At 50.2% G+C, this 16,021-nt stretch overlaps 6 protein-coding genes across 6 annotated transcripts; 4 read left to right on the forward strand and 2 right to left on the reverse strand.

Moving 5' to 3' along the window:
• Positions 1-696: 696 nt before the first annotated feature.
• On the reverse strand, positions 697-3,668 carry GT037_006399 (interferon-induced gtp-binding protein mx; the record flags this gene model as incomplete). Its single annotated transcript, XM_038931446.1, has 5 exons — positions 697-971; positions 1,024-2,532; positions 2,577-3,218; positions 3,271-3,417; positions 3,467-3,668. The coding sequence occupies 5 exons, from the start codon at positions 3,666-3,668 to the stop codon at positions 697-699; spliced, it is 2,775 nt and encodes a 924-aa protein (XP_038785943.1).
• Positions 3,669-4,583: 915 nt separating this feature from the next.
• Positions 4,584-5,174, forward strand: GT037_006400 (mitochondrial import inner membrane translocase subunit tim-17; the record flags this gene model as incomplete). Its single annotated transcript, XM_038931447.1, has 3 exons — positions 4,584-4,652; positions 4,704-4,739; positions 4,788-5,174. 3 exons carry the CDS (start codon positions 4,584-4,586, stop codon positions 5,172-5,174), a joined length of 492 nt encoding a protein of 163 aa, XP_038785944.1.
• A 733-nt stretch (positions 5,175-5,907) lies between these two features.
• On the forward strand, positions 5,908-7,173 carry GT037_006401 (uncharacterized protein; the record flags this gene model as incomplete). Its single annotated transcript, XM_038931448.1, has 1 exon — positions 5,908-7,173. One exon carries the CDS (start codon positions 5,908-5,910, stop codon positions 7,171-7,173), a length of 1,266 nt encoding a protein of 421 aa, XP_038785945.1.
• Positions 7,174-7,484: 311 nt separating this feature from the next.
• GT037_006402 (acyl-oxidase) lies at positions 7,485-9,695 on the reverse strand (the record flags this gene model as incomplete). Its single annotated transcript, XM_038931449.1, has 4 exons — positions 7,485-8,826; positions 8,882-9,280; positions 9,330-9,551; positions 9,604-9,695. 4 exons carry the CDS (start codon positions 9,693-9,695, stop codon positions 7,485-7,487), a joined length of 2,055 nt encoding a protein of 684 aa, XP_038785946.1.
• Positions 9,696-11,750: 2,055 nt separating this feature from the next.
• GT037_006403 (sulfite mitochondrial precursor) lies at positions 11,751-13,425 on the forward strand (the record flags this gene model as incomplete). The annotated part of the gene is made up of 3 exons (XM_038931450.1): positions 11,751-13,030; positions 13,081-13,179; positions 13,245-13,425. The coding sequence occupies 3 exons, from the start codon at positions 11,751-11,753 to the stop codon at positions 13,423-13,425; spliced, it is 1,560 nt and encodes a 519-aa protein (XP_038785947.1).
• Positions 13,426-14,381: 956 nt separating this feature from the next.
• GT037_006404 (subtilisin-like protease-like protein) lies at positions 14,382-15,689 on the forward strand (the record flags this gene model as incomplete). The annotated part of the gene is made up of 2 exons (XM_038931451.1): positions 14,382-14,736; positions 14,809-15,689. The coding sequence occupies 2 exons, from the start codon at positions 14,382-14,384 to the stop codon at positions 15,687-15,689; spliced, it is 1,236 nt and encodes a 411-aa protein (XP_038785948.1).
• Positions 15,690-16,021: the final 332 nt, after the last annotated feature.

Raw genomic sequence — 16,021 nt, forward strand, 5'->3', positions numbered from 1 at the left:
ATTCCGATGCAGCTCGGAAATTACAAGTTTCTACCGAGAGACAGCAGCTGACCGCATCACGTGCTGCAGGGAGGGTCTCTGAAGCGGAGGCCCGGTTGGCTCGACTAAGAGATGAACATGCCACTCTTAGAAGAGAAGCTTGCCGTCGTGACACTGAACGTCTCGAAACTATAGTCCAATTAGCTACTGAATTAGCTCCACGGGATGAGGGTCAGCGTGAGTCGGATCGAATGGGAGAGACCAGAGATGCAGGACAAGCTGGAAACAATCACCGCAGTCGAGGATGAGGAGGTGGTGCAGCTAGTGAAAGGGGTGATTGAGATAGGCGAGGTGGAAGAAGCAACAGTGAAACCCCCTAGACTATCGTATGGTATCTCTAAGATCGTACACTTAGAGCAGTAGAGCTTCACTACGTATCTAAATCGCGAACTTTACGTTGGCACTTACAAAACATGAGAGAAGGTCACCGAGATATGCGCTTCGTTCCTTTGATGTCGTACTAAGTATGACAACTCTTTGACCATAGTAAGGACCTTTGGTGCTGGCGACCATACTGACACTATGCAACTACGCTTCGTTTGAAACAATTCTTGCGTATAGTCATAAAATGAACAAATCTTTCCACATGCTACACGCGGTCCTCACCAGCCTCGCAAGAAGCGCGTTTCGTATTCTGATCAAAGCGTAATCCCTTTATCAGCGGCGCGGAAGCCCAGTCTTATCGCAATCTTCCATCTCTTGAGACAGCGGAGTATTCATGCCGCCGCCGAAGGAGGCACTCGAGTAGCAAGTACTAGAGCCGACGTTGGAAACGGAGGTGGTGGAGGAGGTGTTGTCGCCGGCGTACTTCTGCTGGAGGTCTCTAAGGATCTGTTGGCCCTGTAGAAGCGAGTCTCGCTGACTGACCAGTTCCTTGCGTTGGTTGTAGCGCTGGGGTGATTCAGCAAGGAGGCGAACGGCGTTGTTATAACCTGAATTGGGGTGTTAGTAAGATGCTTAGCAGGGCAGGGAGCGGGATCTTACCTTCGCTGCCGTCATTGAGACCCAGTCCGTTCTCAAGCTCATCACGGAGCTGCGTACGCAGTTGCTTGAAGAATTTGGACTCAATGCGCATGCAGACGGCATCGTGGAAACGGCGCGCTGCTAGCATGTAGTAGGTTGTGACTTGGGCCACAACACTGAGCTCTACCACATATGGCTCATGATTTAATACCTCCATTACTCTAGCGTCCTTCTTTAACTTCTCTTCCTCTTGCGCAGTGACTGGTCTACCTGTCTGCTGGTGCCTTTCACGCTTGTAGATGTTGAGGCGCGCCTTAAATCGATGTTGGCGGTAACAATCTAGAACAGTTTCTTTTTCATGTTCGAAGATCTCATCATGAAAGATATAAGGTCCCTCCCTCTCGTCATTAAGACTCTCCTCGGCCATTGTAGTGCGTTGTTGATTGAAGTTGAGGCCCACCATCTGGTCAACAATCTGCCAGGCGGTTCGGTAGAAAGTCGATCCCTCATATTTAGAGAAGTGCTTGTGGAACAATGCTTTAATCTGATTAGCAATCTGACCTTCAAGCATGTTGAAGAAGTTGTTGAGCGGCTTCTCCCAATGTTCAAGTGTCTTGAGCATCATATTGTCAACAACACGAGGCTCAATCTGTCCTGGTACCTTGCTTTGTGAGTTCTCTGCGAGGTGTTGTGTAACCTGGTCGAGAGGAAAGTTCTTCCTGAATTCGCTGAGGTCTAGGTCTGAGCCTGAAGCCGCTGATTTTGGTAGACCTCGACGGCTGGTCGTCTTGGCTGGTGAGGGACCTGGAGTCTCAAGCTTTCGCTTCTTCGTTGGCGTTTCGGGGTTACTGCTCATTAGTGTGCTGAAATGAGCATCTTCTTCATCCCCCCCTTCTTCTTCGTCATCATCAACAGCAATGGCCTTGCTGGCAGAGCTGCCAGGTTGAGCTCCAAGCACGTCCATGTAGACGGTCGCATCTCGATCTCCGCGCGTGGACATGGTAGGCTTCATGCTTGCCAGAGCGTCGAAGAATGACTTCTGTAGCGCCTTCCAATTGTTGCGCCATGCCTTACAAGGAAACTCAGCCTCTAGCTCTCTACGTACATTCTGGGAGAAATCGAGCACGACGTCCGAGATCATCCGAGAAGCATTGTGCGTTGGTGGGTCTGGAAATTGCTGAAGATCGGCGAGCACCTGTTCTAGCCGAGAATTGATCTCCTGGTCGATTATAGGAAGCTTTTTAGTAATTTGCTCCGCAAGCTTTCCAGAGAGAAAGCGCTGCAGGTTCAGGGTACCAAAGCGATGACCGTAGTCTACAAACTCTGTTGCCCAAGGCTCTCCTTCGGCAAAGAATTCATGCTCTCGGATCCGAGCCTGCTGATGGGTGAGACCTTGGTTGATTTCGTCCTGGTTCAGGTTTTTGACGACGAAGTATCCATGTCCCAGTGCGAAGCGCTGTTGGTCAAACACTGCCTTAAGCTTTTCGAAGCGGGACCCTGCCGGCAAGCGGTCCGGTTTGGTAAGTACACCTATAAATATTGGCGACGAACACAATAGAGGGCATTTTACTTACCAATACACCGATCCGTGGCGTTAAGTTTCCGCGCAATCCCACCAGCAGTCGAGTTCGCGATGTCGTTCTCCAGTGAGCAAGTCACTAGGATCAGGGCCTCCGGATCCTTGACATAATCTGTCACTAGATCATGAACGAAATCGACCAGAAAGCCTGTCTCCGGAGACTCTGCCTGACCAATTATGCCTGGCAAGTCATAAAAGCTTAGTGCAGGGAGATCCGGATGTGAGATTGCGATGACGACGACGTTTGGACTGAATTCACAGCTGCGATAGTCTCCGAGCGCGCCAACGGGTGCCTTGAGGAATTCTTTATAGTCCATCATGGGGTTAATAATCGCAGTCTGAGCGCGTGCGATAAGCTCTTCGAGTTGGCGGGGGTCTTCTGTGGATGCGAAGTGTGTGTCGCTAGGCTTAGGCATTTGCACCCATCCTGGGAAGCGTCCTTCATGTCCTCGACCCTTTTTGCTGTCGTAGCCAAAGCTACGGCGTAGACTGACTGTTGCGCTCCAACCGGCGCGATTGTTCTCGGAAGGCTCGAGCTTGATGAAAAGTGGACATCTGGTGCATGTATCGGTCGAGCGAGGGGTCTTGATGCCTGATATTGCTTCGATTACCGAAGATTTACCCGTGGATTGCTCACCTAGAAAGCTATGTTAGTTAGGTGAAGGTTAAAGCCATGCGACACAACTTACCCAAAACGATGCACTTGGGCAAAGGGATCTCTAACATCTGCAAGCCCAGTCCCTCTAGCCGACTGATGGTTGATATGGCATCTTTTACGTGGATACCAAGCGGGTCAATTTCACCCGGGGCGGGTGCATTGGGAGTTTGCGGTGTATCTGATCTTTTGTTAGTTATTTAGGTACAGTTTTTCAACACGAAGCTTACCGTCCTGGCCAACTAAATGCAGCGGTTCCAGGCCCTCACTCAGACGCGATTGGTCGTCGCGGTCAGACAAACGCTCTTGTTCTCGCGGAGGTATGTGAGTGTTTCCTTCCACGAGCGCGGCAGCAAGTGCATCATCCTCGCTGGACGAGAGCGGCTGCTTGACTACACCATTGCGCGTACGACCCCGAGTGGCGCCTGCCATGTTTTCGAGCTTGTTTTATTGGTTTTGACAGTATAGTTAGACTGGAGGATGGAGGTACTATCAAAGTTGATAGCGACATGCGCGCCAAGACTCTGTGTGAGCTAAGTAATTCGCGGTGACATAGATGCCTAAAGCGGGGTTGGAGAGAAAAACGCGGAAACGATTAGGTGAGCGTAGAAACTTGCGGACAAGACATAAGACAGGTGAACGCAGGTCAAGTACCCCGATTGGGACGGTGAACGCTGATTGCGTGACACATTCCAGCGCAGCGGTGAGGAAAATAGCATGAACGTAGAAAATAGTGGCGACTTGTGCACTGACAATATGATAAAGAAAATGGATCATGGAGAAATGGTGAGAGTAAGGTTGCTTAGACTTGTTGGACAGGCTGATGGACCTGTTGCACAAGGGAAAAGTAGAAAAGAGAGAGGCTCATCAGCCGCATCTTATACCGTGATTGCCAGCACTGGACACTCATAAATTGGCCATCCAATATTCAGAACAACCTGAGTCAGTCTTGAGGCGTCTTGTAGTTGGGATTGTTATTCCTTCCGGATATAACAGCCGTGTGTGATGTCCATCACTCTAACGGGTAAGTCATAGCTGCATCATTCGACATTTCTGCTGCAGATAGGTAGTCATATACAAGATAGCATACAGATGCAAGTCGACAAAGGCAGAGCGTTGCACGGTGATTGGGATGGGGAAGGATGAGGCATGCTAGGAGGTTTGATGGCAGACGATGGTTGCAGCGGCCCCGAAGATTCGCCGCTAGCGCCAAAGGAGCAAGGGTCCTCAAGAAATTCCATCGAAGCGCATCGTCACCGGTGGCTATCGTCCGACCACAAGCTCGCCCACACCCTCCCGTCGCCCTCGGAACCGCCCAAAACACGTCTCTCACCTTAATAATACATAATGGATCATTCGCGCGATCCTTGTCCCTGGGTCATTCTCAATGACTTTGGTGGTGCCTTTGCCATGGGCGTATGTCCCCTCAGGCGCAGTGTCTTCAACCCATTACTAACTGTGGGCTAGGCTGTTGGAGGAGCAGTGTGGCACGGTGTAAAAGGCGTAAGTATGGTCTTGTTGTCTTGAAGAAGTGCGCTTACAAGCCTGCAGTTCCGTAACTCACCCTACGGCGAGCGACGCATCGGTGCCATCACAGCCATCAAGGCCCGCGCCCCCGTTCTCGGCGGCAACTTCGGTGTTTGGGGAGGACTTTTCAACACATACGACTGCGCAGTCAAGGGAATACGGAAGAAGGAAGACCCATGGAATGCCATCATCGCAGGATTCTTCACCGGCGGATCGCTCGCAGTACGAGGAGGCTACAGGTCGATGCGAAACGGAGCGATATCTTGTGCTATCTTGCTGGCTGTTATTGAGGGCGTATCAATTGGCTTCAATCGCATGATGGCCGACAACACAAGGCTCGATGCCCCCCCACCACCACCGAGCGATGTCGGTGCAGGATCTGGCGGCGGCGGCATGGCTGTGGCCGCATAAAACACTTTCGATTCACGACTTATACCTGTTCGGAGCGAACCGCTATAACGCCAGGGATGGGCAGCAACATGTCTGGGCAAGCGGTGTTTTTGGGATGTTTGGCATATACCGCAGGCAGGTTTCGGCAGCGGGCGGCGTTCACACTCTCCTCAGCTTTGTGCTATATCTGTATCATACACGCGACACGACTTGTACAACATCTGGAGGCGTCTCTAGAAGAAAATATGAGTGTGCGGAATTCAGAAGATACGACACATCTCAATCTTCATCAGCTATTGCGTATTTACCCTATTGAATCCGAGCTTACCGCAATAGTTCAAACTCAGATCCAGACTAAAATAACTCAATGACATCATCAGGCCCACCCATCAGTAAACAAAATCTCGAGTTTCTCCAGGCTGGCGGCATTCTGCGGCTTTTGAGACATTTCCAATGCCTCGAGCGCTAGGCCATACGCGTGGAGAAGCCATTCAAGGTAGTCAGCTATAGCTGCAGATTAAGCCTAGCCCCTACTAGTCAGAGTGGCTGACGAGAACGCATTGACCGCCCTTCTACCTCGAATTACTGCAACTTGCCGTCCTTTCTGCTATTGTGACACAAGACCACGATGCTGCTTCTACGCGCTCTATCATCGCAAAACTCATCTCATTCATCTCGCATTTCCCGGGCCCGCTACTCGTTAATTCGATAACACCGAGCACATCTCCAAAGGCTTCCGCTTTTGAACGCAATGATGGCACCACGAAGAAGGAAGCAACTCTACGAGGACGTTCAAACCATCATGCTTAATTGGGACATTACATCTTTCGATAAATGTTTACCGAAGACTCTATGTCCCAACCACAACCAGGAGTGGAGGGAATGGAGTAATGAATTCATGGGACTTTTGAGTTCAATTGCATCAACACCCAACACTACCCATCCGGACTTTAAGAAAAGATTAAGGAAGACAATACAGATACGCAAAGAGAAGGATAGCTCTGCTGTTGGTAGCAATGAAGTGGATTTGAAAACCGTTTTGGAAGAATATAGAAGTGAGGCTGAGAAGACAAGCGCTGATACCGCGCACCCTGGACCGAGTTCACAAGAGAAGCCTGTCAACCGCACTACTCGCCAAGCAAGCATTCAGATTCCCAAAACACCAATGAATCAGGAAGATGAGGACGAGTATGAAGAAGAAGAAGGATCTTCCGAGCCCCTCGCCGGCGGAAAATACCAATATCTTAACGGCGTCAAACCCGTCAAGGTAGACTTGAATCCTGAAGCATCTGCTGCAAAGAAGCCCACGCGGCCAAAACCGGCAACGAGAGGTAAACGACGAAAAGCAGATGAGGAATCAGTGTCAGATCCTCTTGCAGCAGAACTCCCAAGTCAGATCCACCAAGATCCAGATCCCAGGGCACCAGATGATACTGGTTTTCTTTCGGACCTTGATGGTGATGGAATGGATTTGGGAGGAAGAAAAAGGAAGAAGCGGTTATCAAGACTCCAACAACAAAGAGTTAGAGAGCCGCATTGGCAGATGGAAATGGATAATACTGCTGCTGATGTCCCGGACCTAGATGATGGTCTTGACACTCCAACCTTTCGTAGAGATGTCAAAGTTCCTTCGAATGTTGGTACAGGAGATGTAGAGGATTCGTTTATGGGTAACAAGGAAGACGTGGCCATGAAGAACACAGAGGACATGCCTGTTTCGGGTGCGGAAGACTCACCTGTTCATACCGGACAGGATGTCATTATGAACGACGGCGAGGACGTGGAATTGGAACTGGAGAATTTACCTGAAATACCGGAGAATGCGACGGTCGCGGAGAGAAGGGAAATGGAAGAGTTGAGATTGAAGATGGAGCAACGGGTGTGGAGAATCAAGGTACTGAGGATCAAAGAAAGGGAGCGTGGTGGTAGCGAGATGACTGAGCAAGATGGAAGTAGTGTGAATGCGGAGAATGATGCGGCGAGCAACGGTAGAGTGTTAAGGAAACGAAGGGGGAAGTAGAAGTTGAACACCTCGATGACTTCTGTGAGCGAACTCACGTTGCATATGAGCGTGGCACACAGCTTCCGAGCAACGTCGACACTATCTGCCAGTAAGACTATTATTCAAGGTGAAAGAAGCTTTGAGCTCGCCGATGGGTTGTCTAAAAAGCACAATGACCAGGTCTATAGTGGGACGAGGGAACGGCTCAACCGAACGATCTAACGACTGTATTCGACATCTACATCTACTGACAAGTCCCATCGTGATCTGACAAGTTGATCACCATATATCTCATGATCATGTAAATGGCATGTTCAAGTCATCTCCCCTTACAACATCGCCATCTCTCTCTTCAAGATGGGGTCAACCCACTTCTTCCACCCCTCTTGTACCCCGCTGTTCTGCCACGCCTTCTGATTGATAGGCAATTGGTCGACCCAGCGCATGATATTCTCGTACACATTGCCGTCATACATACCCAATGCGCTGCAAAGACTTGCATCAGAGAAGTCCCAAGCATCCGTCAATGCGATTGCCTCAGGCAGAAGCTGATCGAGCAAGCCGTTGACCAGTGAGCGGATGAGATCGAGTTGCATCGTTGTGAGGTATGGGGAATCCGAATGGGCTGTCTCGACGAAAGACAGGGCATCGACTGTTCGTGGGTTTATGATGGTGGAGAGGGCGAAGAGCGAGCGCGTTCGGTTCAGTACAGTGCGAAGGTTGGACGACGTGGTATCAGGAAGACTTGAGATAGTGTCAATGAAGGATCTAAGAATGAAGTACTCAATGTGAGCTCGTGAGGCGGAAATCAGCAGCATCAGATGCTCATTCCATGCATCCGCAGGCAGCTTGCTGGAAGCTCGAATAGCTGAATGCGCTTTGACAACTAGACGATGTGCGCGGTCGCGGTAGATCGTAAGCTGCACTTCCGGATCGAGAAACTGCGTGCCAAACGCGCTGCATGCAATGTTGGAATCTTCAACATCAGCCAGGTATTGCACCTGCGGCTCGATTGGCTCGCCATCCTGTAGACGGTCGAGTTGCTTCAGCAGGTGTCGTCCAACCTGCTGCCAGAGGACATAATTCTCGCCCTCAAACGTCGCACCGCCTGTGAGAGCACCGACGATATCCGGAAGGCCGGATATAGACATATATCCATGGCCACCACATAGTTTGCGCGCCTCTTCAGCACCGTCAGCGGCCTCTGATGTAACGTATGCCTTCATGCCCGCAGTTAATGCGTGAACAGATGGCAAGAGAGAATGGTCGTTCTTGCTCTGCATCTCACGGAGTTCGTTGTACTGGTCATCGCAGACCCGCGAACCGAAGAACATTGCATACGTCTTGGCTATCATGCTCACAAGACGGAAATGTTGGTGCTTGTACTGGAAAATGCTCGCCTCGGTGTTCAGCGCATCGGCAGGACCAAGGCCCTGTTGTCGCACAACAGAATATCGTGTCGCAATCGTCAATGCTTGCGCTAGTTGTACGGTAAAGATACCAGGCATCCTGCTGCGAACAAGCAGCATGACCGAGTATGAGAGCTTGGCGCGAAGGGGGTCTTTGGTAAATGTGCCGTCGCGTGCGAGCTGACTGTGCGCCATGAGCATCTGCGATCGAGGTATGCGAACTTGGTCGAAAGAGGCGAAGCCATTGTCTGCTTCGTTGTAGCTGGTATATTGTTAGATTCGCAGTGCTTGTTATCTCATACGATCAGGTTACTTACCCAAGCTTCAAGCCAACGTCGCCCATTTTGATACCAGGCATTGGCTTGCCATCCTTCAGCGATCGAAGTTGCACAAGGAAGATATGCGGGCCCTGATCTTGACCACCGGCAATAAGTCTAGCCATGACTGCGCCGTGTGTGGTCGAGAAGCCCAATCCAGCAGGCCAAAACTTCGTTGATGAAATTGTTGGTGAATGAACAACAAACTCATCGCTATCAGGGTCGAAGGTCGCAGTGGTTTCGATGCCTCGCACGAAAGAACCATGGCCAAGTTCAGTTTGTGCATATGTACCGAGTATCTTGCCGGATCGAGCCAGCGGAAGCCACTGTGCCTTTTGTTCTTCTGTACCATTGTGTTCCATTGCAGGCTCAAACAGAACAGCTTTGTGACCGAAGGGACTACCAGCCGTTAGTCCGACAACCTGGTACTATTCCTGGTTTGACCTACCTTGCGTTTACGAGGTTGTATCGAGGAGTGACCCATACGAAGTATTCGTGGTTATGCTCGAGCATATTATCAAGACATGCTTTTCCCATCTCGAGACCTTGCTCAAACAGATCCTCGCGTGAGGTTTCTGAGTAGCATCGCGGAAGTTTCGTACTATCGTAGGTGCCGAGTGCTTTCTCAACACGCTCGAAAGCAGCTCGTCGCTCCTTAACAACACGTTCGCTGGCAAGAGGATAAGTAAAGGGATAGCAAAGACCTTGTGCATCGAACATACTTTCCCCAAAGTAGACATGTCAGCTCGAACATATCAATGGAGCCGGACGCTCTTGCTTTCTGCATCAGCATAGTCTGCGTGTTCTCCGCCATGTCGACTGTTATCGTTTAGGAAGAATCTGTAAAATAAGAAGAGAGTGATGTGGTTGTTCTATGTGAGAGAGAGCAAACCCTGAGCTATATAGTCGGAGGGTTGACGGTATTGAATGATCGTGAAAGGAACATGTGATAGATATTCAAACCAACAGAATCTGGACCTTCAAAGGCAGATAGACGGGAGTCGATTGCTGAACTGGCCAAAGCAACACCTTCTATGATCAGACGTACACGACGGGCTTTCCATATCCATGATGATCTGCTTTCCATGAATCTGCCGCGGATCCTTCGCTAACCATCCGCCATCGAGTCAGATGCCGTCAAAGCGCTGGTTCGTTGTTTGGCGAATGTGAATCACAACTGTGCCTCCGTGACACAGGCATCCTGGGCAGAAATGGCTATTGGATGCATGTCCAGGATGCTATCTCCAGAATATGTATGCATGGTCCTTATGTTCCTTCGATGCGACATACTGACTTCCGTTTAGCGTACAGATGATACCGGTCGTTTAGTAGATCAGGGGATCCTTTGAACTCCTGTTTGACAGCTCATACCTATTCGACCCAGGATGGACAAACCCTATAAGTTTGAGCGTACAGATTGAGTTCTGGTGCCTCAAAATTGCAGCTAAACATGTGAGTGATACCATGGCTGTCCTAACAGATGTGTTCAGGTTCACTATCCGTCTAGGCAATGCCGCCAAAATTCGGGATTGAAGGACATGGGCCGTGTGTATAAGGGCGGCCCTTGGTGGCGTTGCCGGGTGGAAAACGTCTTCTTATCCGAGTGCTTTGTCGAATCACCTGTCTCTGGTGCTTGGACTAGACATTTCCTACGACACTTTCTTGAGAGTTAACGCGATATGCGACGCTATTCGACAAGCCTGCTTTTTGAGGACGAAGGTGTGACAATCAATGGTCCTCTCGTTATGCGGCCCTATGCCATATTCTGACGAAGTCGTGCAGCGAAGATTGAGATAGCATGTTTGGCCCATCTCTTATTCAATTGTAGAAAGAAGGTGGCGTATTGTCTAGAGCTGAGGCGGCATCAACTCGTTGTCACATATGGATGCGCTCCACTTTAACGTCTACGTTACACGCACCATTATGCGAGCTGGAAGATCTCGATACTAGGCGCTATGAGATCGAAACGCGGTATCGTGAACTTATAGTATGCCATTTCTGCTGCAGAATTATGGTGAACAATGGACGTTCAGTGCCACAACCACAGTCGTGGTGTGCTGCGACGCGGAGGACCTCGGGGGGTTGGAAGCGCCAGGTCATACGCGGTTAGCTTGCCATGCAACTCGCCGAGGCGACACGTGCGGAAACAACTGCCGCGTATTTTCACCAAGCTGGCCCCTCGCACGCTCTGCAACACCAACGGTCATCGCGTTGCTTCCCGGTTTTGTCTGTTACATGCCTCACCCCTGTTTCGTTGGAAATTTCCCTCAAAACCTCCGAAGATCATCAACGACCCGTGTAAGCCAAGGCTGTTGAGACCTCTTGCATACGGCCTGCATGTAATCAGTTACTCATCACGAACAACAGCTGGTTGAGGCCACGAGCGCTGCGACTTGATGGGTGCCATTGAGTGCCAACAAGCAGTCTGCTCAAGCTTTTTTGGCATTCTTAATCATCAGTTTCATGCGGGACGTGTCGTATTCATGACTTTCTCCGGCTTTTGCCCTTTCTCGGATTTCGGACTTAACGACTATTGGTTCTAGACGCGTTGTGCCGTCCAGGGTTCTCTGACAGCTCTTTGATATCTATCATGATGACGTAGTAGTGTATCTCTGCTTGTCGCTTCTGCGGAGCTTGCGGCATTTCCATTCGTGGATCTGGGTAAATCACATGCGTACAGGGGCTGCCTGCAGCACGCATCGTGGTAGGGTAGTATAGCCCATGATTAAGAATCAGTCACCTTGAGGTCATGACATGTCGCACAGGTACTGGCGCTATCAACCCACAGTGCGGGACTTACCTTCATTTGTAAAGGGTCGTATCCCAAACTTCATCCTAAATCGAAATCCTCCAACTCCATACCCAAATCATGGCGCCCGCCGAACCAAACGCAAAGCCTTTTGAGCTTTTGACCACTGAAGAGCCGGATTTCCCGGAAGAGCGAGAAGGATGGAAAGGATATATCGAGTGGGAGCGATACCCAGAAAAGAAGAAGAAGGCGGCAGAAATTTTAGCGAAATATGACTTTCCTGTACCTCCCGAGTTCCAGATGAAGCCGTTACCCGACACCAATCCAGTCTTAGAGGGCGTGCGATGGAAACACTACCACTACGCTTTGGGTAAAACGACCAAGGATCTTCCAGCCATTTCATGGGAGTACGTCAAGAAAGAGAAGAGCGATGACATGATTCATGTCCTGCAATTCCCTTACAACGGAGAGCCGCAACGAAAGCGCCTGGTCGAGAATGAGATTACTTCCAACAAAGACCACTTTATTCGGAACCATGGAGGTGTTCCTGAGATTGATCCAGAGAAGTACTTCTTTGAGGTCGAAGGTCTCGTCAACACGCCAAAGAAGATCACCTTGAAAGAGCTTCAAGATGAGAGCAAGTTCCCGCGTATGGAGACTTGCGTTACTCTGCAGTGCAGTGGTACCCGGCGTATCGAACAAATTCACGACTACCCAGGAGACGGAGATGAACTCATCAACGCGCCTTGGGGAGAAGGCGCCATCGGAACTGCCCGTTACGTAGGCGTCAGTCTCAAGAAGGTTCTCAAGTACTGTGGGCTGAAGCCGGAAGGAAAGCACGTGGAGTTCTTTGGCGCCGATACCTACTTCAAGAAGGGCCAGGTGTACAACTACGCTGTTTCGGTGCCGACTCGCAAGGTGAAGGTCAACGAAGTTATGCTCGCTTGGGAGATGAACGGGGAGCCACTGCCGGCCATCCATGGTTTCCCACTCCGCGTTGTCGTGATGGGCTACATCGGTGCCAGGAGCTGCAAATGGCTAACCCGCATCAATGTCATCGATGCACCTTCCATGGCTCCTGTGCAGATGAAGGAGTACCTATACTACACCCCACAGAACGGCAAGCAGAACGTCACGTACAGTAACGGTTTCAGCATCCAAACTATGCCTGTTGCTAGTGCAATCATGACGCCTGTCGACAAGGACGTTATTGTTCATGATGGAAAGATCCGTATGACCGGTTGGGCATACAGCGGCAGTGGTTGGCCCGAACGAGTCGAAGTCAGTAATGACGGAGGCGGCGTGTGGTATGAAGTACCATACGAGAACTTGAGCAAGAAGTACTACCACGCCTGGCGCACATGGTGGATCGACATCCCCGTCGATGCGGAAGGATGGCTGTAAGTCTCGCACGCCTAAATGTTTGCTGAATAACACTGATAATGATTAGCGAGTTCTGCGTTCGTTGCTGGGATGATGCTTTGAACACACAACCAACCTTTGTGCGGAGCGCATGGAACTGGGATCTTCACGTAACATCGTCTTGCCAGTAAGTGTTTCCTATCTGGGTGCTTTTGAATGTTTTCAAGCATATGACGCTAACAACTCTGGCAGCCGTGTAAAGCTTTACAGTGTCAACACGACCAAGCCGGCTACTCAGAAACGTCTCAAGCAACTTGAAGATCACGGAGCTTCACTATTGCCCATCACGAGACCTTTACCATTTGACCTCCAGTCGGATGAAGAATACCTGGAGGAGATGAAGAAGATGGGAGGTCGTGATCCGGAAGAGTAAGCTGATGTAAGACGGTTGCTTGTCTTTGGCCGCCAAGCGGGATGGGTATCGAGCTAGACTTGATATGCGAACTGGACTACAATATATAGTATGGCTAACTAACTAGCCAAGTAAGACATATTAATATAATGAAGATGTTCCTCGGTCTTCGAAAGACAACCATGATGAGTGGGGGACCAATCAAGTGGATGCAGGTTAAAAAGCAGCATTTCGCCACTCCATACCAACAGTCTATGTGGTCCTTGTTGGTCTCAGTCTGCATGCAGTCAGTGAACGGATGAGGCCTAATTCCGCGGATCGAGTCTAGTTAGTGATGGAATGCGGCGCGGTTGAGACATGGCCCCACCACGGCCACGAGCGAGAACACCATCTTGACAGCAACTCTCACGCCGTTCTGGATTTATGACAATCTGCACTGCGATTATTGTATGTATGGTAAGCTTACAAGGCGGTTTCTTATAATGAAGATAACAGAGTTGATGGATTCGCAACCATATCCTAGCAATACCAATGACACTGTCGAATGTGCCTCGCCACATCAATACATGTTGCATGAGAAGCGCTGCTCCTGCATTGCAGTGCAGTAGACCTGCAGAAGTCATCGGAGCTCGCGAAGAAAAGGCAGGAGCGGGCGGATGGTTCAAATCTCAGTGGATTATGTGGAGTATGAACTGAACTGTGTCTGCCCATCTCAACCGTGTGGCAGCCGCAAGCGCCTGGGGCCGTGGATCTTGCTTCCCACGTGGTCGCTATTGGATAGATTCGAAGGATCTATAGCATATTGATTCTTCCGCTGGTAGCAAACTAGGTCGAAGGTTTGATGGAGCTTAGAGTACCCAGGTGAGTCGTGACTGCTCGAGCCGCTATAAGTATCGTGTAGGTATCGCGATAGATCATGGGGCAACTTCAACACTTTCACCTTCTGTTTGTTATAACTTCTCTTCCTCTTATACACGATGCAGTTGTTAACTCGTGTCTTCGTCCTTGCTGCTGCTGTAGTCCCATTCGTTGCTCAGGCAGCACCACTTGCGGCTAGCTCTCCCGAAGATGTAACCGCAGAACGATACATCGTTCAACTCATACCAGGCGTCGATATCGAATCGGTCGCTGCTCACCATGAGAAGGTTCGCAGTATCAGGCGCAGAGATGATGTCAACCTGACCGCAAGCATCGACCAAGAGTACGACTTCGGAGATTTCAAAGGTTACACAGGATCGTTTGACCCTGCTGTCATCGCTGAGTTGGAGGCTTTACCTGAAGTTCTCATCGTGGAGAGGGACTCCATGATGTTCTCATCTGCTCTCGTAACACGTAAGTATTTTATGTACTCTGACAGGCATAAGAATGCCTCATTCCTGAGGGAGCAGTGCTAACAATTCCTAGAGAACAGCGCATCATGGGGTCTTGGACGAATCTCATCCAGGAGTAAAGGAGCCACCAGCTACATCTATGACTCAACCGCTGGTGCAGGTACCTACTCATACGTGGTTGATAGCGGGATTCGTACAACCCATGCCGAATTCGAAGGCCGTGCCTCCTGGGGGTACAACGCCATCGACACCGTCAATGCTGACGCCTTCGGTCATGGCACCTTCGTGGCCGGCGTGATCGGTGCGAAGACCTACGGTGTTGCTAAAAAGACAAATCTCATTGCGGTTAAGGTCTTTTCTGGTGATGGGGGCGCACCCACATCCACCGTACTGAGTGGTTTGAACTGGGCAATGAACGATATCATCACCAAAGGCCGACAGACTTCTGCTGTGATCAACATGTCGATCGGTGGGGGAGCAGATTCAATATTCGACAACGTCGCAACTTCACTAGCTAACCAAGGCATATTGCTTGTCGTCTCTGCGGGCAACGAAAACCAGTTGGCGGAGAACTTTTCGCCATGCCGCTCATCTGGGGCTCTCTGCGTCGGAAGCATCGAGTCGAATGATTCCCGTTCATCTTGGTCGAACTACGGGTCTGCCATAGACATCTGGGCTCCTGGCGGCGACATTCTGTCTACATGGTACACCTCAGATACAGCCACATCAACACAGAGTGGTACCTCAGCCTCTGCGCCATTTGTGGCTGGATTAGCGTCTTATATCCGTGGTCTTGAAGGATTGTCCATTGGTCCAGCGGCCAGAGCGAGAATTCTGGCGTTAGCTACATATATACCTCCATTGTGCAAATTTGATCCAGCGAGTGGACAGTACATCTGTCCCGACACAACAAAGGAACCCAACCTAGTGGCATACAATGGAAATGGACGCTAAAAATTCAACAGTAGGGTTTGTTGCGCAGACAGATAAGGGTGGGTTTGCAATGTGTAGCGACATAGTTTCACTTCAAATGAAGTTAGCGTTCTATGACAGCATCCACGATACTCGCAATCAGAACCAGAGTGTTATGTGAAACGTATGAAATACATCAGCGTTATAAATAGGAAGGTGCAACTGTTCTCATAGACTTTGCTTGAAGATTGGTCTTCCCTTGATGGGGAAATAATGGGTCGAAGCGAACGTATTAGCCCGCCTTGGCAATCAAGTGGGGGCTGGCAGGGATTAGCGCCTCCGATGACGTGCACCGGCCTCTCTTTCCCTTCCAC

This window comes from Alternaria burnsii (genome assembly GCF_013036055.1).
Source record: "Alternaria burnsii strain CBS107.38 chromosome Unknown 752, whole genome shotgun sequence".
Taxonomy (NCBI): Eukaryota; Fungi; Ascomycota; class Dothideomycetes; order Pleosporales; family Pleosporaceae; genus Alternaria; species Alternaria burnsii.